Below are 19,641 nucleotides of genomic sequence, written 5' to 3' on the forward strand. Positions count from 1 at the left end.
TGATCTACTGTTTTCTGTGTACTCTTCTAGGAACTTGCTCAGAGTAAAGTTTGATTTTTGGTAAGATTTCTTTTTTCTTTTCTTTTTTTTTTTTGTGTGTGTTGTTCTGTACTTCATATTGCATGGTATCAGGAAACTGGAATGCCACCTTTTGGGGGAGGGAGAATGTCTTCTTTTTTTTGCGATGTTAAGATTGATGGTGAAATCAGCTGTTGGGTTTCATCCATTAAGTTATTCCCATTTGCTTTTCACTTAATGGTTTGTGTGACCTAGATACATTATTTCATCAGGAATTGCAACACAGTGATTTCTAATTTTATCAGTCTTTTTGCATTTATTAACTAATTTTCATATAAGGAAGAACTTTTCCTAATCTGTTATTTGGTTAGCCTCAGATATAGTCCCTCTAGGAAAGGCTTAATTGATTCTTTTCCTTAAACAGTTTTCAGAATTACAAGTTTATTCCCTAGTATCCTATATAAATGACCAGTAAGTGTTTTTTCCTTTGTATCATTATGAACTCACGGACTTTTAAAGCATATTTGATATATTTCAGTTAATAATAATTTCAATTATTTTTTTCAATTTCTTAAATTTTATTTTATTTTTTATTTTTATTGTTATTTTTTTAATTAAATCATAGCTATGTACATTAATGTGATCATGGGGCACCATACACTAGTTTCATAGTTTCATAGACCGTTTGACACATTTTCATCACACTGGTTAACATAGCCTTCCTGGCATTTTCTTAGTTATTGTGCTAAGACATTTACATTCCACATTTACTTTTTGATGCTAAAGTTATTCCTTTGTGTAGTGAGTGCTGTCAGGGGGCTATGACGACCCCAGCCCTGGTTCAGGCTTTCTCTGGGTGCTACTAGCAAGTGGCCGGCAAAAGAGGAAACCAAGCAGTGGTAGCAGAACCAGCGGGAAAAGAGAAAGCCAGGCACAGTGTCAATTTGACAGAAAAGTTTAATTTTTTTTTTTTTTTTGTAGAGACAGAGTCTCACTTTATGGCCCTCGGTAGAGTGCCGTGGCCTCACACAGCCCACAGCAACCTCCAACTCCTGGGCTTAAGCAATTCTCTTGCCTCAGCCTCCCGAGTAGCTGGGACTACAGGCGCCCGCCACAACACCCGGCTATTTTTTGGTTGCAGTTTGGCTGGGGCCAGGTTTGAACCCGCCACCCTCCGTATATGGGGCCGGCGCCTTACCCACTGAGCCACAGGTGCCGCCCAGAAAAGTTTAATTTTTTTAAGCAGTTAGAACACATTTAAGTTTATAAGCAGTTAGAATACACCTGAGAGGGAGGTGTAGGTCTCGTCCCTGTGACTGAGGAAGGACCCCTTACAAACTTTTCCCCTTGTGTTTTTCCCCAATTCCTAGCTATGCTCTTCCTACTTCAGTTTATGCACTTCTTAACTCATGTTTATGCATTTTGGGAGGTGCTGACTATCTTTTGCAAAGTCTCATTTTCCTCATCTATTCATTAATTCGTTCACCTAGCGTCTTGGTTAAGCTAACTCCATAGTATTCTTAACAAACGTCTCCTTTGGAAAGTTTCCAAGATATTAATAAGGCATTGATTAATCATGGGATGCCTACTGTCCTTTTCTTTGAAAAGTTCTTATTGATCAATCGATCTCTGTGGGGATCTTAAAAGTTGAGCAGTGCCTGAATTTCAAAGTTTTCTAACTACCGTCTGGGCTAGTTCTGCTTTTGTAATAGTCCAGAATAGTCTAGCCTCCTCCCCTGTTCATGTCCAAGTTAAGGAATTATCTGTTTCTTCTGTCTCAGCAATTGTTTGCTTTTCTTTTCCTTCTTACCCTGTTTCCTACCTGCCCCTGGTAAGTCCCTTCATGTTGGCTACAAGATTTTAACAACCCCAATAATCTCTCATAGCTTCCTTGCTTTCTTGTTTGACAAGGTGCTCCAGGCTCATCTTACATATTTCCGTCTCCAAATCTGGAATCAGCCATTTCTCTAAGGATTCTTGTCATTTTAGTGGTAAACGGCACTTAGAGACTACAACCTGACTGCTAAGGATGCTCACTGGGTTAGTTTTTTCCTTGTATTCCTTTTTTTTTTTTTTTGAGGCAGAATCTTGCTCTGTAGCCCTGGTTAGTGTCCTATTGGCTCAGCCCAGCTCCCTCACTTACCTCCCCTCCCCTTCCTCTCTCTTCCCTTCCTTTTTTTTCTTCTCTTCTCTTTTCTTTTCTTCCCTCCTCTCCTCTCTTCTTTTCTTTTAACAGGGCTTTACTGTCTCCCAGGCTAGAATGCAGTGCTATCATCCTAGCTCACTGCCACCTCAAACTTTGAATGGTCCTCCTGCTTTAACCTCCTAAGTAGCTGGGACTACAGGCAAACACTACCAAGTCTGGCTAATTTTTTCTATTTTTGTTAAGACAGGTGTCTCATTCTTACTCAGGCTGGTCTCAAATTCCTGGCCTCACAAGTAATTCTGCCGTGGCCTCCTAGAGTGTTAGTGTTATAGGCATGAGCCACTGTGCCCCAGCCCTCTATTCTTCTTACAGTCTTTTTATTTGTTTATTTATTTATTTATTCATTTATTTTTCTTATAGTCATTTAAAAAAAGGTTTTGGGTTTTGCCTATTTAAAACTATATATAAACATTTATGTACTCCCTTTTAAAATTAAAGATAACATGCTATACACACTATTTTGTATGATGCTTTATTCACTTAGTAACACATCCTGAGGATTATTTTGGAGCAATATATAGAGATATGCCTCAATCCATTTTACATTCGCATAGTACTCGGTGACATGGATGTGCCATAGTTTAGCCAGGCAGTCCCCTGTAGAGGGATATTTGATTGTTTTCAGACTTTTGCTCTTGCAGATGGCACTATAGTGAATAGCCTTGTTCATATGTTTGTTTTATTTTGCCAGTATATCAGAATCCTAGAAGTGGTATTGTTAGGTTAAAGGGTTAAGTGTGTATGTGGTTCTCCTTGATAGTATCAAATGTCCCTTCATAGGGGTTTTGCTGTTTTACCTTCCCACCAGTAACATGTAGAGTGTCTATTTGCACCTCGTATATAATTTTTAGGTTTTTGTCAAACTGATGGAATGGTGTCTCAATGCAGTTTTAATTTGAATATCTCTTATTATGAATGTGGTTAAATATCTTTCCATTTGTTTAAGAATCACTTGCATTTCTTTTTCTGTGAACATTTCATATTTTTGGTCCGTTTTTCTATAATGTTGGTCAGCGTCTTTGCTACTTTTAGAATCTTTATATATGAGGAATAATAACCTTTATTTTTTCCTAGTTTGTTATTTACCTCTCTACTTAACTATTTTTTTGCATGCAAAATTTTATTTTTATGTGGTCAGCTTTATCAACTTTCCTTCTTATTCATATTTTCAAATATTCATACTGGCTGCTGGTAAGGAAGAGACAGGTTGGAGTAGGGGAGCCAAGGGCAGAAACCAGGAAGACCAATTTGAAGGTGATCATAATAATCCAGCTTTGGTAACTGTAGAGGCAGTTCTGAATATCTTTTGAAGTGTCTATTGGTAAGTAGGATGTAGGCTATGAGAGAGAAGAGTCAGGATGACTCCCAAGTTTTTGGTCTGACAGGGTTGAGTTGCCATTAACTGAGATGGGGCAGACTGTGGGAGGGGAGCTTTGTGGGAAGATAGAGAGTTTGTTTATAAACAGGTAACGTTTGGGACACCTAGTGGACATTCAAGCAGACGTGTCATATAGAGAGTTGGATATGTGAGTCTATAATTCCAGGTAGTGTTTATGATTAGAAATAATCATTTGGGAGTCACCAGTATGTAGAGGGTATTTATTTGGGTTTTCCTTTTTGTTTATTTAGTTTGTTGAGGTATATAGTTTAGATTTAATTTTTTTCTTTTTTTAAATCTTAGTCTCACTCTGTCCCCCTGGGTAGTGTTACCTGGCATCACCCTAGCTCATAGCAACCTCAAACTCTTGGGCTCAAGCAATCCTCCTGCCTTGGCTTCTTCAGCAGCTGGAACTACAGGTGCCCGACACCATGCCTGGCTAGCTTTTTTATTTTTAGTAGAGACAGGTTTCGCTCTTGCTTAGGCTGGTCTTGAACTGCTAAGCTCAAGCTATCCTCCTACCTCCTGAGGTAGGAGGTGAGCCACTGTGCCTGGCCAATTTTTTTTTTTTTTTTTTTTTGAGACAGAGTCTCACTCTGTTGCCCAGGCTAGAATACCATAGAGTCAGCCTAGCTCATAGCAACCTCAAATTCCCCGGTTCAAGTGATCTACCTGCCTCAATCTCCTGAGTAGCTATAGTGACTATAGGTGCCCACCACAATGCCTGGCTAATTTTTCCATTTTTAGTAGATGCTGGGATCTTGCTTTTGCTCAGGCTGGTCTTAAACTGTTGAGCTCAAGGGATCCTCCTGCCTCAGCTTCCTAGCATGCTAGGATTATAGGCGTGAGCTGCTGCACCCAGCCAAAAGTATGAGTATTTTCAGATCACAAAAATGAAAATTGTAACGACATGTACTTTAGCTGCCACCTTGATTGATGTTCAGTTGGTTTACAGAATTAAATTAGAAGATAGGGAACTACCTTGTCTTAATTGACTAATGAGTAAGAGCAGAAGATTTTGATTTAATAAATAATTTGAATTCTTTCAATCATTATTTTATTCAGTCATGCAACAAAATTTATTGAGGGTTTACTTTGCTCATTAGTGCTTTTAAGCAATGACTAGGAGACATGGTGAGTGCAAATCCTACCTAGCTCTGCTACTTACTAGCCATGTGGTCTAGAGCTAATCAAAATATTCTAGGCTTGGCTCAGATCCCGTAGCTCAGTGGTTAGGGCGCCTGCCATATACACCGATGCTGGCAGGTTGAACCCAGCCCAGGCCTGCTAAACAACAATGACAACTACAACAAAAAAATAGCCTGGCGTTGTGGCGAGTGCCTGTAGTCCCAACTACTTGGGAGGCTGAGGCCTGAGAATTGCTTAAGCTGAAGAGTTTGAGGTTGCTGTGAACTGTGACACCACGGCACTGTACCAAGGGCAACATAGCAAGTCTCTGTCTCAAAAAAAAAAAAAAAATCTACATTGACAAAATTGTGATAATGCTAGTATATATCTCATGGGCTTATTATAAGGATTAAATGAGCTGTTATGCTCAATAACTTAGCTCTCATTATTATAAATACCGTTTCTCTTTTATCCTCTGTATCATCTTTGGCATCTAGATTTTGTGCTAGGTATCGTTGGGCAAGTATGAGATGATTAAGATGTACATCTTAACCTTGAAGGACTAGAATTCTAAACTCACTGATACTAGAACTACAAGGATTTTTGAGATCATCTAGTTTGACAAGCCCAGAGAAGTTTAATGAATTGTCTAGTATCCTGTAGCTAGCTGTAGTGGTCAGGCCTTGCCAAAATTCAGGTCTGCTAGTTGTACTTGCTCTTCTTAAAAAATGACTATTATTTTTGCTTTGTTCTGACCCTCCTGAAGCCTTAGTCACTTCTAAATTTGCAATCCTGGCCCTTAGTCACTTCTAAATTTGCAGTCCTGGCCTGCATGTTTTTTAGTGCTCTGCTTTTTCAGTTCATAATCACTGAAGTAGTTAGTATATGTGGGGCTTTTTGTACATATCAGGCTTAAATATGTCCCTGGTCAACTTCCTCCTTAAGATTCCAAGGAAGAGGGTGGTGCCTGTGGCTCAAGGAGTAGGGCGCCGGTCCCATATGCCGGAGGTGGTGGGTTCAAACCCAGTCCTGGCCAAAAACCACAAAAAAAAAAAAAAAAAAAACACAAGATTCCAAGGAAGAAGGCTGCGTGTGGTGGGTCATGCCTGTGATCCTAGCACTGGGTAAGCCAAGATGGGTGAATTTCTTGAGCTCAGGAGTTCAAGACCAGCTTGAGTAAGAATGAGACCCCCATCTCTACTAAAAATAGAAAAACTAGCTGGGTGTAGATATGCATACCTGTAGTCCCGCCTACTTGGGAGCCTGAGGCAAGAGGATTGCTCCAGCCCAAGAGTTTGAGGTTGCTGTTAGCTATGATGCCATGGCACTCTACCCAGGGTGATTGAGTGAGACTGTATCTCAGAAAAAAAAAAAATCAAAGGAAGACTTTTTAGGGAAGGTGGACAAGCTGTCTCTCTGTGTGTAATTACAAAGATATTTTTATCTTCCTCTTGTGTCACAGCCCAGGAGTTAAAGTCACTGTTTGAAAAAAAATCTCTCAAAGAGAAGCCTCCAAGTTCTGGAAAGCAGTCAATATTATCCGTACGCCTGGAGCAGTGCCCTCTGCAGTTGAATAACCCCTTTAATGAGTATTCCAAATTTGATGGCAAGGTAAGTAAAAGTGAGACTTTGTCCCTTTTAATAGAATTGTAGTTGAGTGGAATTATTGGTTTTACTATTAGATTTAGAGTTTTAAAAAAGCATAATAGAATGTCAGTTGGCAATTATAGAATGTCCTTCACATTTCCTAAGTTTGGACAAGTACAAAGGCATGAATTTGGGCTCAGTGTTTTTCCACAGTGATATACAGAGGGTGCCAAAAAATGTACACATATTTTAGTAATGTTATCTATGTATTACTTTTTGGGCCTTGTCCCAAAAAGTAATACATAGATAACATTATTACTTTTAGAAGCCAAATCCTGGTCGTTATACCTGGACATGCTGTGCACATTCATTTTACCTGCAACTTATATGCTTTTTCAGAATGATAGATTCTACTTCCAACAAGATTTCTTAAAATGTGTGTACGTTTTTTTGGTACCCCGGTCTTTGGGAAGATTAGAATAAAACAATCCTGAGATCTCTTCTTTCTCTCTCTCTTTCTCTATTTATATTTATTAATACATAGATATATTAGGACTGTTTTGTTTTAATCCTCCCACGTATATTATGTGTAATATAATTTCGTATAATTTTTTATATATATTATTTCCTAAGTATACTTCAGAGTTTGGGTTAGTTGGATTGTGATTCATCAAGGTCTAAGTGCATTGGGAAAGCCTTGAAAGTGGTTCTGGAAGGCAATGTGCATTGTTTTGTCTGATTTATTATTAGTTTTTTCTTGAGACAGAGTCTCACTATGTCACCCTGGGTAGAGTGCTGTGGCGTCACAGCTCACAGCAACCTCAGACTCTTGGACTTAAGTGATTCTCTTGCCTCAGCCTCTCAAGTAGCTGGGACGACAGGTGTCCACCACAACACCCAGCTTTTTTTCTTTTGTAGTGTTGTTGTAGTTGTCTTTGTTGTTTAGGAGGCCTGGGCCGGGTTTGAACCTGCCAGCACCTGTGTATGTGGCTGGCACCCTAACCACTGAGCAACGGGCGCTGAGCCTGTTTTGTCTGATTCTTTATTCTAACGCAGAAATTGTTAGGTTTGAGGTTCATTTCAGAATTCTAGGCTATTGCTTTGCATCAGAGTATTTCACTCCAAGGCAGTAATTCTCAACCTTCCTAATGCCACGGCCCTTTAATATAGTTCACGACCCAACAGGTTGAGAACTGCAGTTTTAGGGGGATCTTGTATGACTCTTGTTACGGTGGATGACCTTTCTCTTTTGGAGACAGGGTCTTTCTCTGTCACTCAGGCTATAGAGCAGTAGCATGATCAATCATAGCTCACTGCAGCCTTGAATTCCTGGGATCAAGTGATTCTCCTGCCTCCACCTCCAAAGTAGCAGGGACTACAGGGGCGTGCCACTACACCTGGCTAATTTTTAAATTTTTTTGTAGAGGTGTGGTCTTGAAGTGTTGCTCAGGCTGGTTCTGAACTCTTGCCCTCAAGTAATTGTCTCACCTTGACCTCCCGACGTGCTGGGATTGTAGGTGTGAGCCACTGTCCCTGGCCAAGGATGATTTTATTATTTTTGCTTGTTTGTTCTAACGATTTACTGTTATAAATTAAAAGTATTATTTTCCTTTAGAAAAATGGCCACTGTTTCAGATGAAGCCTGCAGCACCCTTTTCTCCCACCCTCTGCCATTCTTCTGTTTCTGCACTGACCTGAATAGGGCCTGTTTCAGGAGACAGTAGCAGTTGATTTTTATATTTATTACCATTACGTTTGCAGCCTGGCCGTTGTGTGGGGGTGCTAGTGATAGCTTTTTGCTTGGAGGGAACTTATACAATTTGTCTCACTTCAACACTGCTGTATTTAATAAATGTATAGCTCTTTGCTTATGTTTGCATTTTTAAAAAAAAATTCATGTGCTTGTTCAGTCAGTTGTCATCTTTGAACAGGAGATGTTTTCAAAACATTTTTACCTCATACAGTTCAGGATGTTTCCATTGGTGTAAGAAGGCTGTGTGGCCTTTGGCACATGAGATTATACATGTTTCTGGAGGAGAGCAAGAACTAGAAACAAAATGTATACGTAACATAAAGATCCTCATACGCTTAGGATATTTTCTCCAAAAAGATGTGAGAGCACTTTCAGTAAATTACAGATTGTGTTGATGCAGCGACTGTCTTTAGCCTGCATATGCTGCCTTCTTCTATTTCTACTTACAGAATGTGGTAAATGTCAGGCTTGGGAAAATGGCTGAGTTTGACTCCATAGGATTTAAAAATTTTTTTAGATATGTGAGAAGTTATTATTGGGATTACGTGACATGGCTGGAATTTATTTGTCTCCATTACCTGATGCCATTTCATTGTTTGAGGATGTAATTTCTAGAATAATTGTTGATAATGCTTTTATGCCAATAAAAATAGCACAGATTTAAAAAAATATTCTAAAATTTTCCATGTGTCCTTAGAATTGAGTATTAATTGCTTAGGTTTGTCAGAAGATTGTGAACACTAGTTGGCATATATATATATCTAACTTCTAAAGTGCCAAGGAGAAATTTTTTTAAAAATGTAAGCTATTTCTTCAGTCACAAAGGAATTATTTTTGCTGGATGTGTGTTTACATGTAAGATTCTCAGTGTTTTTGTCATAGCAAGTTCATTTGTAATCCACAAAGGATGTGAGCACAGAGCAGTCACCATTATACATTGATTAAGGAAGATTTATATATTGATAAGTCTATCTTATGATGTGATACTATTTTATTATTATCCTACTATTATAATTGCTAAAATACAATTAAACCCTTGTTCTCATCTATTATTTAATATTGATGCATTTGGCAGATGTGTAATGAAAGTGGCTAATATTTGAAAGATATTGTACTGTACATATTAAATTAGTCTTTATCTTCGTGAAATGCATCAATATGATATTCAATGACATCTCAATGATTAATAGAGAATTATACTTGAGTCAAGCCTCTTTGTAACCTAGAAATTAAAATGACTATTCAAATAACACCTCAAAATGATCAAATTAGCATTTTGTGATTGCATAATAATGGGATTGTAGTAGTTATAACAGCACTATGGCTGCCTCTAGAGTTAAGATCATGTCAACCCCTGGATAATAAAGCCTTTTCCGTGAGAGTCGACTTTAATAATTTCCAGATTGATTCTTCCCATAAATCATCTGACATTCAGCACTAAATTTTTGTTGCTGTTGTAACTTAAAATTATTTTATTTTTATTCAGCTCATATTTAAGAAATGAAACGAGTGTCCTGTTTTAATGATTTACTGTCTTGTCATTGGAACGGCATACTTTTAATCTCAAATGTAAAGGGTTTTCCGTGTATTTTGATAGGCCTATGTATTTTTTGTAAAGGTTTGTTAAAGCCTTTAAAATATGTACAGTTTTTTCCTTACAAATATTCAAAATGCTTTTCTTGGGAATAACGTTTGCCTTATTTACATAATTAACTGAGTTGCTTAGGTCTCTTGGGCCAATGGTACATAATTAGGGAGAGAAGGGGACAGGGAAGAGTTTGGGGTCTAATTAAATATGCTAAAAAACTACTTAATTATGTATTTCCTCAAGAGACTCACTGCTGTGAAATCCTCAAGATTAAACTAGAGTTAGATTTGAGAAAAGGATTTTGTGTTTGGTATGGTTTTACAATTACATTTGTAGTTCAGCAAGCGCATCTAGTTTTTTTTTTGGTATGGTGCTGTGGCATCATAGCTCACAGCAACCTCAAACTCTTGGGCGCCACTGATTCTCTTGCCTCAGCCTCCCAAGTAGCTATTTTTAGAGATGCCTGGCTATTTTTAGAGATGAGGTCTCACTCTGGCTCAGGCTGGTCTCGAACCTGTGAGCTCAGGCAACCTACCCGCCTTGGCCTCCCAGAGTGCTAGGATTATAGGTATGAGCCACCACACCTGGCCCACATCTAGTGTTCTTAATGGTTTGTATGAACTGTATTGTTGGTTTTAATGATTCTAAGGATGAGCATCTCCTGCCTGTTGTGCTAAACTAAAGTGAATATTTTTAAGTAATTTTTGGTGCCTGTAGCTGTTTAATAATTTGTGGGAAACTTTTTGTTGTGATTGATTAATAATTTTTTTGATTAATAATTTTTTCAAGGCATGAAATTGATAGGGAAAGGCTGTACTTAGGTGTATATGCTCTGACAGTTTTGATGTGGTTTATTATTGTGTTTATATTATTTCTTTGACAGATTGGTGATGCTGCACATATTTGTGACCTGTTTTAGAATCATAGATGATCAATAACTGTTCACTGATCGTTTGAAGTTCAAGGTAGATTATTACATAGCAGTTTTAGGGACTGGTTTGGTCAGACCATGCAAAATTAGCCTCAGCTATCTGCTCGAGTTCTTCATCTCTGTTGAGAACAGGACCTCTGAAAATAGCTTTATTAACAGAACAAAACCTCTTTTCTAGGTTTTGTGATAATCAGAAAACTTTTTGTATCAGTCTTTCTGATTTCACTCTGTGTGGAAACTGTTGATCTTGACAAGGAGTTGGTTTTAGGGAGTGGGCTTTTCTTGATGGGCAGGAAACTTTTGGCACTGATTGCAGTGCCTCAAAATACAAAGATTTTTTTTTTTTTTTTTGTAGAGACAGAGTCTCACTTTACTGCCCGCGGTAGAGTGCCGTGGCGTCACACAGCTCACAGCAACCTCCAGCTCTTGGGCTTACGTGATTCTCTTGCCTCAGCCTCCCGAGCAGCTGGGACTACAGGTGCCTGCCACAACGCCCAGCTATTTTTTTGTTGCAGTTTGGCTGGGGCTGGGCCTAAACCCGCCACCCTCGGTATATGGGGCCAGTGCCCCACTCACTGAGCCACAGGCGCTACCCAAAATACAAAGATTTTTTTATTTGTTTCCCCACCTCTTTCAAAATAGGTCATTTTGTTTGTTTGTCTTTTGTTTTTGAGGCAGAGTCTCAAATCTGTAGCCCACGTGGAATGCAGTATCATCATCGTAGCTCACTGCAACCTCCAACTCCTGGGCTCAAGCAGTCTCCTGTGTTAGCGTCCTGGATAGCTGGGACTGTAGGCGTGTGCCATGATGCTGTCTAATTTTTCTATTTTTGGTAGAGACAGGGCCTTGCTCTTGCTTAGGCTAGTCTTTAACTCCTAAGCTCTAGTGATCTTCCTTTCTTGGCCTCCCAGAGTACTAGGATTCCGGCATGAGTCACTGTACCTGGCCCCCCAGGTACATGTTTCAAAAAGTAAATCTAACCTTTGTCCTTTTCATGCCTTATCACTTACTTGAGAAGCTTTTGCTAGTACATCTTTACTATTTAACTATTCCGTCGAACAATTTGCAGATATCATCATCATAATCACTAGTCCATGAGAAGTTCAAGTACCCATTTCCCATCAATAGTTACTAATAACAAATGGTACAGATTATCAGGTTATGTCATCTCAGATTTTTCAATTGTCTGAATCTCAGTTTCTTCACGTCTGGAAAGAGATGAGCATTCCTTCTTCACAAGGAGCCTATCAGATAGGATAATACTAGACTGAGAGTCAGTATAGCTAAGTGTGTAAAGCAACCTATTGTACATTACAACCTCAGTTTGAATCCTGATAATTCCACTTACTCCATTCCTGGTGGTCTTTATTTCTGAGAGAATTAGCTGTATCATGTAAAACTCCTCTCCTTTGGGAGGAGAGATAGATATTAAGTTTGTGTGCTGTTCTTTTGTTAATCCCTCTTTAGTTAGAGGCCCCAGCTGAGAATTTAGAAGGGTAGAAGGAAAAGATATTTTTCTCATCTACAAGTTCCACTCCTCATATATGGAATGAAATGATGACAGTGTGTCTTCCTCATGAAGATTACATGAGGCCCATTTAGCAGGACATGGAGCACATAGAAAACTCTCAGCTAATGCTGCACTTCTGCCCCTTTCTCTTTGTAAAGGGGGGAGGCACAGTGAGGATGTTTCTCTTATGCACTTCATTTGGTTGTTGACAGCACCGAGCGAGAGCAAATGTGTTCTTAAAACCAGATTTTAGAATGGTGTGATTAAACAAGATGTGCAGAAGACTGAATTAGAGGAAAGTCGTCTGCGTGTTGAAGTTGGCCCTGCAATTCAAATAGGAAGATTAAGGCAATTACTTCCTTTTGGGAGGACAGATGGTTATTTTTTTAACATATAGTGAAAAGGTAGTTTGATATTAGTAATTGGTTGGCAGTTTACTAACATGTTAAATATCTATTTGACTTGACTAAATACTACTCTCTAAATAAAAGGGGGAATATTTGCCTTGACAAGTACTTAAAAAAGCAAACCAGTTCTTGTTCATAGAGACAACTGTGACTTTGATTACCTTAACTTGTTGGAAAGTAACCATTTCTCTGTTAGAAACTGTTTTAACAGGGAAGCTGCAGAGAGCATGGGGGAAGGGATAATTCATGAGTGCTAATTGCTTGGCTGTTAATTTTCATAAGTGTTGATAGAAGCAGTTCCTTAAATTAAACTTTGTTTAAAATGTATCAGGGGAAATATTCCACAATGTCGAGCCTGAAGTGAAAATTAATATGAATGCTGTGGCAATTAACACATACTGGTTAATAGCTTTTAGCAGCATTTTGGGATGATAGTCCTTAAATACATTTTGCATGCTGCTCTTGTTTCAGCATTGTTCCAGTCTATGTCTGGATAATTATGAACAAATGTTTTCTACAATCATTGGCATTAAATAGCTCTCTTCAAAGAAAGTCACTTAAAACTTGAGGAAAAGCATGGAGCCACTGAGAAATCTTACAAACTCAGAAAAGGTCAGCAAATTGAAATCTTGTTTAAAAATAAAAAAAATTGTCCTTAGAAGAAAATGCACCTTATCTGAATTTGGAAGATTTGGTATTATCATAGGAATGGTCCCTTCTAATAAGTTAAGCTACTTTAGCTTTAGGATCTCTTTCGTAAAAAATACAGCCTGGGCTATATTTCTAAACAGAAGCTTTTGCTTATTGCTACCTGAGCTGTGGCAGCGGCTTTGAGTCTAAGGGCCTTTCTCCTCTGCTCTGTCCCACCTCCAAACTAGTGTATCCCCTCTTAAACCGTGACTAAAAATAAAGTTGCGTAATGCTCAATCTCATCTCCATCCCCCTTCCTTTCAATAAGAGTTCTCTTGGGGTTTACTTGCTTAGTGCCCAGTAAGAGACAGATGTAGGGTATTTTGAGTTGAAAGCTATTTGTCTCACTCTTACATTGGCTTCTCTTTACATACTTTTTAAAAATTCATTTTGAGACAGAATCTCACTCTGTGCCCTGGGTAGAGTGCCATGGTATTATAGCTCACAGCAACGTCAGTCTCTTGGGCTGAAGTGATCCTCTTGCCTCAGCCTCCCGAGTAGCTGGGACTACAGGCACCTGCCATGACACCTGGCTAGTTTTTCTATTACTGGTAGAGACGGGGTCTTGCTCTTTTCTCAGGCTAGTCTTAAACTTCTAAGCTCAAGCAGTCCACCGGCCTTGGCCTCTCCAAGTGCTAGGATCACAGATGTGAGCTACCACATCCAGCCTATGCCTAGTTCTTAAAACTAGGTTATTCCACTCTGAGTTTCCTCTGTCTAGGCCTCATTCTGTAGTTTGCTTGGAACCTTTTCAGTCTGTGGTGGCTTCCTTTGATTGTGGAGCTGTTTCTAGAAAGTCCCATTCCAGTAGAATTCACCATTGACTTAAAGGCTTTTCAAAGGAAGGCAGACAGGCTTCAGTTCTTTGCCATTTAGTTGTGTGATATTGGGCAAATCACTTTTTTTTTTTTGAGACAGTCTCACTTTGTCACCCTTGGTAAAATACTGTGGCATCATAGCTTACAGCAACCTTGGTCTCTTGGGCTTAAGCCTCAGCCTCCCAAGTAGGTGGGACTACAGGCGCCTGCCACATTGCCCGGCTATTTTTATTGTTGTTGTCACTGTTGTTTAGCAGGCCTGGCCTGGGTTCGAATGCACCAGCCCCAGTGCATGTGGCTGGCGCCCTAACCACTGAGCAACAGGCGCTGAGCCCACTTTGTTTTTTTGAGCTTGTTTTCTTGTCTATAAAATGAGGCTAATGATAATTACCCTAAAATATTGTGCAGATTTAATGAAAATGAGAAATGCAGACATAGCAAGTACTGGTGGTACATGACCAGTTCTGAGAGACTGTTAGTTTCCTTTTCTTTTACCACGTTACCATTTACTTATTTCACATTTATTAAGGGCCTGCTATATACCAGGCATGGATAGGTAAGTGCTAGATATAATGGTGAGCAAAACCAGACCTGGTTTCTGACTTTGTGGAGATTCTTTCCTTGGTGGGAAGGTAGATACTGTGTAAATTGTCAGTCTTCCGTATTGACAGGTTTAACTTCCCAAGATTCAACCAACCTTGTTTTGAAAATAGTCAGAAAAGGGGCGGCACCTGTGGCTCAAGGAGTAGGGCGCTGGTCCCATATGCCGGAGGTGGCGGGTTCAAACCTAGCCCCGGCCAAAATAAAAAAAAAAAACAAAATAGTCAGAAAAACAAACTAACAAACAAAAATCAACAATGAAAAAGAATACAAATTAAAAAAAAAAATCAAACAACTACCTCCTGGATGTGGGACATAATTACAACAGGGACTTTACCTAATAAATGCAAACATTGTAACCTAATCATTTATATCCTCCTATTAACCTGAAATTTAAAAAAAAGTATAAAAACTAGCTAGATTATATATACATATTATAAGTATTCCAGAGATGATTTAAAATATATAGGAGATGTACTTGATTATCTGCAAATACTACATCATTTAAGGGACTTTTGAACATACCCAGGTTTTGGTATTTTGGGGGGGTGAGGGGGGTCTTGACCTGAGGGCCTAAAGCGGCCCCTTTGTAACAATGAAAATACACTGTGGCATTCGGAAGGTTGAGAACCACTGGCCTAAGGGATGAGTAAGAGCTAAGTGAAGAGGAAATAGAAAGGATGTACAGAGGATCTGAGTCAAGGACAAGCTTGGCAGTAACTGGAAGAAAGCTGTGTGATTGGAGTCCCCAAGGGTGAGGTAGATCTGAGCGCAAGGTGAAGCTCCAGGGGCAGACCCGGTATGACCAGTAGAGGGGTTCTCTTTAACCTAAGAGCATTGGGAATCCTTGAACAAGTTTAAATGGGGAGGTGAGATAATCAGATTTGTGTTTTGAAAGATCACTGGAGCTATGCTGAAGACTATATCCCTGAAAAGGATTTGTGAGGATAGAGAGCACTTGGGGAACTTTTTGCAGTGGTTTGGGTATGACAGAGTGATAACTTGGTCTTACTTGTTGGTAATAGAGATGAAGTAGATGAATTCAAGACATAGTCAGTAGGCAAAAGTTGTAGGACGTGATGATGGAGTGTACAGAGGGAGATGGAGTAGAATAGGGTTTCAAGGGTAATTTCAAGGTCAGAGTCTGGTGTGAGGAGCTGAATGGATAATGAAACTATCCCTGAAGGAGGAAGCACTGAGAGGGTCAAGGATGAAGTGATGTTCCCTTTGTGGGCCTGCTGACTACAAGTCATAGGATGTTACCGGGTCCTTGAAGATACCATACATCTCCCTTTGGGGGATGGGGTCCACTCATTTGATTTGCATTTGGAGAATCCAGTGCAGTGCTCCCAGAGATGAGAGTGGCATGGGACCCAGGAGCCTCTTCTTTGTTCTCATTTTGCAGCCAGCTTCAGAACTGGCTAAGGAGTTGCCTTCAGACCTCAGTCACCTCAGTCACCTTCCAGATGTTAGTCATCTCTTTTCCTATAATGGAAATGTGTTCTCAGATGTCCAAACCAACTTTCTCCTCATTCAGAGGAGAAAATGAGTAATTATTTTTATTTTTTGAGACAGTAATTTTAATTTTAAAGACAGGGTCTCACTTTCATCACCCATGATGGAGTACAGTGAGTAATCCTAGGTCACTGCAGCCTTAAAGTTCTGGGATCAAGCAATTCTTCCACCTCAGTCTCTCAAGTAGCTAGGACTACAGGAACCTGCCAACCATGCCCAGTTTACTGTTTTTTTTGAGACAGAGTCTTAACTGTATTGCCTTCGGTAGAGTGCCTTGGAGTCACAGCTCATAACACCCTCAAACTCTTGGGCCCAAGTGACTCTCCTGCCTCAGTCTCTCAAGTAGCTGGGACTGCAGGCACCCACCACAACACCCGGCGATTTTTTGTTGCAGTTGTCATTGTTGTTTAGCTGACCCAGCCTGGGTTTGAAGCTGCCAGCCTCAGTGTATGTGGCTGACGCCATAACCACTGTGCTACGGGCGCCGAGCCCCACCTTACTTTTTAATTTTTATTTTTTGTAGAGAGAGTCTTCCTATGTTGCCCAGGCTGGTCTTGAACTCCTGTCCTCAAGTGATCCTCCCACTTTCACCTCTCAAAGTGCTGAAATTAAAGGCTTGATCCACTGTACCTGACTTGAGGGAGTAATTTAAATGAGGCAGATGTCAGATGTCATTTAAAAAACTACATATATTGATTATAATTCTTAAAGATTAGGGGGTTAAGAGGTAAAACATGGACACATTTTGTTATAATGAGATTGCTATTATGGTATTTCTTCTCCCAAGCTAGTTAATTACTAGGTTAGCAAAGGGATTCTGGTTGGAATGAATATTGAACACTGAAATCCCAGAGAAGGCCTAGGAGACAGCCCTTGGAGGTGTGATGGCATTTTACATTTAGCCTCCTCATCCTGGGGCACCTTGCTCTGTGTGGTTTGCAGTAGAGAGATTTTCTTCTTGCTCAAAGAACTAGGTTCTGATTTTACTATCTTGAAGACACATAGTCTTTGAGAGAAATCATATGACAGTCCCAAAAATCATGGGACAAAGTAGGATCACCCAACTGGGCACAGAATTGAGGTGTGCTAATTCTCAGAGATTTGTTGTTGTTGTTGTTGTTGTTGAGACAGACTCTGTCTATAGCCCTGGCTAGAGTGGCATGGCATTATTTTAGGTCACAGAACCTCAAACTCTTGGGCTCAAGAATTTCTCTTGCCTCAGTCCCCTGCGTATCTGGAACTACAGACAAAAGCCAACATGCACCACTAATTTTTCTATTATTATTATTATTATTATTATTTTATTTATTTTTTTTTTGGAGACAAAGTCTTAGTCTGTTGCCCTTGGTAGAGAGCTGTGGTGTCACAGCTCATAGCAACCTCCAACTCCTGGGCTTAAGCGATTCTCTTGCCTCAGCCTCCCGAGAAGCTGGGACTACAGGCGCCCGCCACAACACCCGGCTACTTTTTGTTGCAGTTGCCACTGCTGTTTTAGCTGGCCAGGGCCGGGTTCCAATCCACAACCCTCGGTATATGGGGCCAGCGCCCTACCCACTGAGCCACAGGCACTGCCTCAATTTTTCTATTTTTAGTAGAGATAAGGGTCGCTTTTGCTCAGGCTGGTCTCAAATTGCTGACCTCAAGTGATCCTCCCGCCTCAACCTCCCAGAGTGCTAGGATTACACATTTGAGCCACTGTGCCTGGCCTCATTTCTCAGAGATTTTAATTTTCATTCTTACTGACTTTTGTAGGGACAAAATGTAAACTTGAGTTCCAGGACTGGAATGCCATATGGTAGAAGGAATGCTAACAAGGGAATCAGATGTGAATGTTAGCACAGGCTGTGCAGTTCTTTCTCTGAGGTCTTGGGTAAGTCATCTTGCATCTGTGAGCTTTGGTTTCTGCAAATTTGGAACAAGGAACTTGGCTTAGACGACCTCTTGGCTTTAATAATGTTCCAGAGTTTTATCATTAGGGAAGTGATTGATACCACTCAGATATAGGGGGTTACAGATGAGAAAAATTGAACTCTTGTAATTTTTTTTTTTTTTTTCCTATTAAGCAGGCCTGGGCCAGGTTCAAACTTGCCACCCCTGATACATGGGGCCGGCACTCTAACCACTGAGCTACAGGCACCCAAAACTTGAACTCTTAAAGAGTTAATCTTATGTGCATACACTGTAATTTTCCTCTTAATTGTCATAACAAAACTGGAAACAGACTCAAATAAAAAGTGACTTGCTTGAGGATACCCACTAGTATATAGCAGAGCTGGTATTCAACTTCTTTTTTCTTATTCCAGTATCATAGCTGTCTTTCCTAGACTCTTACAGTCGTTATGTAGAAAACAAACACTGCTAATGTTTGAAGTTTTTAAAAATTTAAAAACATAAGTTTTTACTTGACTTGTGTACTTGACATCTCAGACTGGTTTAGATCTTAGTTGTGTGGATTAGGTAAATTACTGTATCTTGTAAGTCTTATTTTTCTTATGTGTTGAAAAAAAAAAAGAAATGACGACATATTGGGGCTGGGTAAGGAGGAAATGCTTTAACATAGAATCTAGTATATAGCCCACAAGTTTTGTTTCTTTCCATTGATCTTCTCGCTGTGCAGAGTGGATTCATTCATATATCTCCTTTTATCCATCTATCCAACAAATTATGTACTAAGCCTCATACTGTCCTGGTTCTTTTGCTCTGTGCTAAGCACTGATAAATAAGGTGTGGCTAACTACCCTGGAGGCACTTGAAGGCAAGAGCAGCCATGTATATAGCCAACAAGTAGAGGACCCCCACTTGACACACAGGATCGTACTCAGTCCAGGGACTGTGGCAGTGTTCTGTGTCATCATCTGACTAAGCAGAGGACCAGACCAATGAACAAGGAACTGGAGAGTAAATGTAATAGGTACTGTAGTCAAGATGGATATGGAAGACTCCAGGAGTGTGGAGGAGCAGTGACAAATAGTAGATAAATGGTAGCTCTGATCTGATTCAGTTTCCTATCCTTGGTGTGTTCGTCTGAATTTTGATTGAATTAATTCCTAGAGGGCAGGGATTTTGCTTTGGTCACTCTTATAGTGAAGCCCAGAATGGCACTCTTCACACATAAATGTGGAAATTTTTTTAAATGGCAGTGATAAATTTCAAATGTCATTATTTTGTGAGGCTTGCAACTACATGGCTCTATCATAAGAGCTGTGTTTTATTAATATCTCTACTCATTTCTGTTAAATTGAAGTTTTAACACCTAGACAAAGATACACGTATGAAAGTAAGTTTAGGAAATTTGCAAAATATGCTACTATGCAACCAAAAATTAAATTGATTTGTTATGTGTGCATTTAGCTACAATTCATTTTAATTGTCTGTATGAAGTTAAAAAGTATTAGCGTCAGATAAAATTCATCACCAGTGCGTGATTTAAGGCTGGTGCTGGGGAACGCAGGCCTGTGTTCTAGCAGATGTTTGTATAAGGCACTATCTTCCTGACAGCAGTTAAAAAGTAT

The 19,641-nt window shown here is 39.7% G+C and overlaps 1 protein-coding gene across 1 annotated transcript in view; it reads left to right on the forward strand.

The window, feature by feature from the left end:
- The window catches only part of MAPKAP1 (MAPK associated protein 1), a 284,441-nt gene that overhangs the window by 46,930 nt on the left and 217,870 nt on the right, over positions 1-19,641 (forward strand). Inside the window, 4 exon segments of the mRNA XM_053562435.1 lie at positions 6,193-6,341; positions 12,978-12,998; positions 13,000-13,069; positions 13,072-13,118. Of these exon segments, the coding sequence (XP_053418410.1) occupies positions 6,193-6,341; positions 12,978-12,998; positions 13,000-13,069; positions 13,072-13,118 (287 nt within the window).

The sequence above is a fragment of the Nycticebus coucang genome, chromosome 2 (assembly GCF_027406575.1).
Source record: "Nycticebus coucang isolate mNycCou1 chromosome 2, mNycCou1.pri, whole genome shotgun sequence".
NCBI lineage: Eukaryota > Metazoa > Chordata > Mammalia > Primates > Lorisidae > Nycticebus > Nycticebus coucang.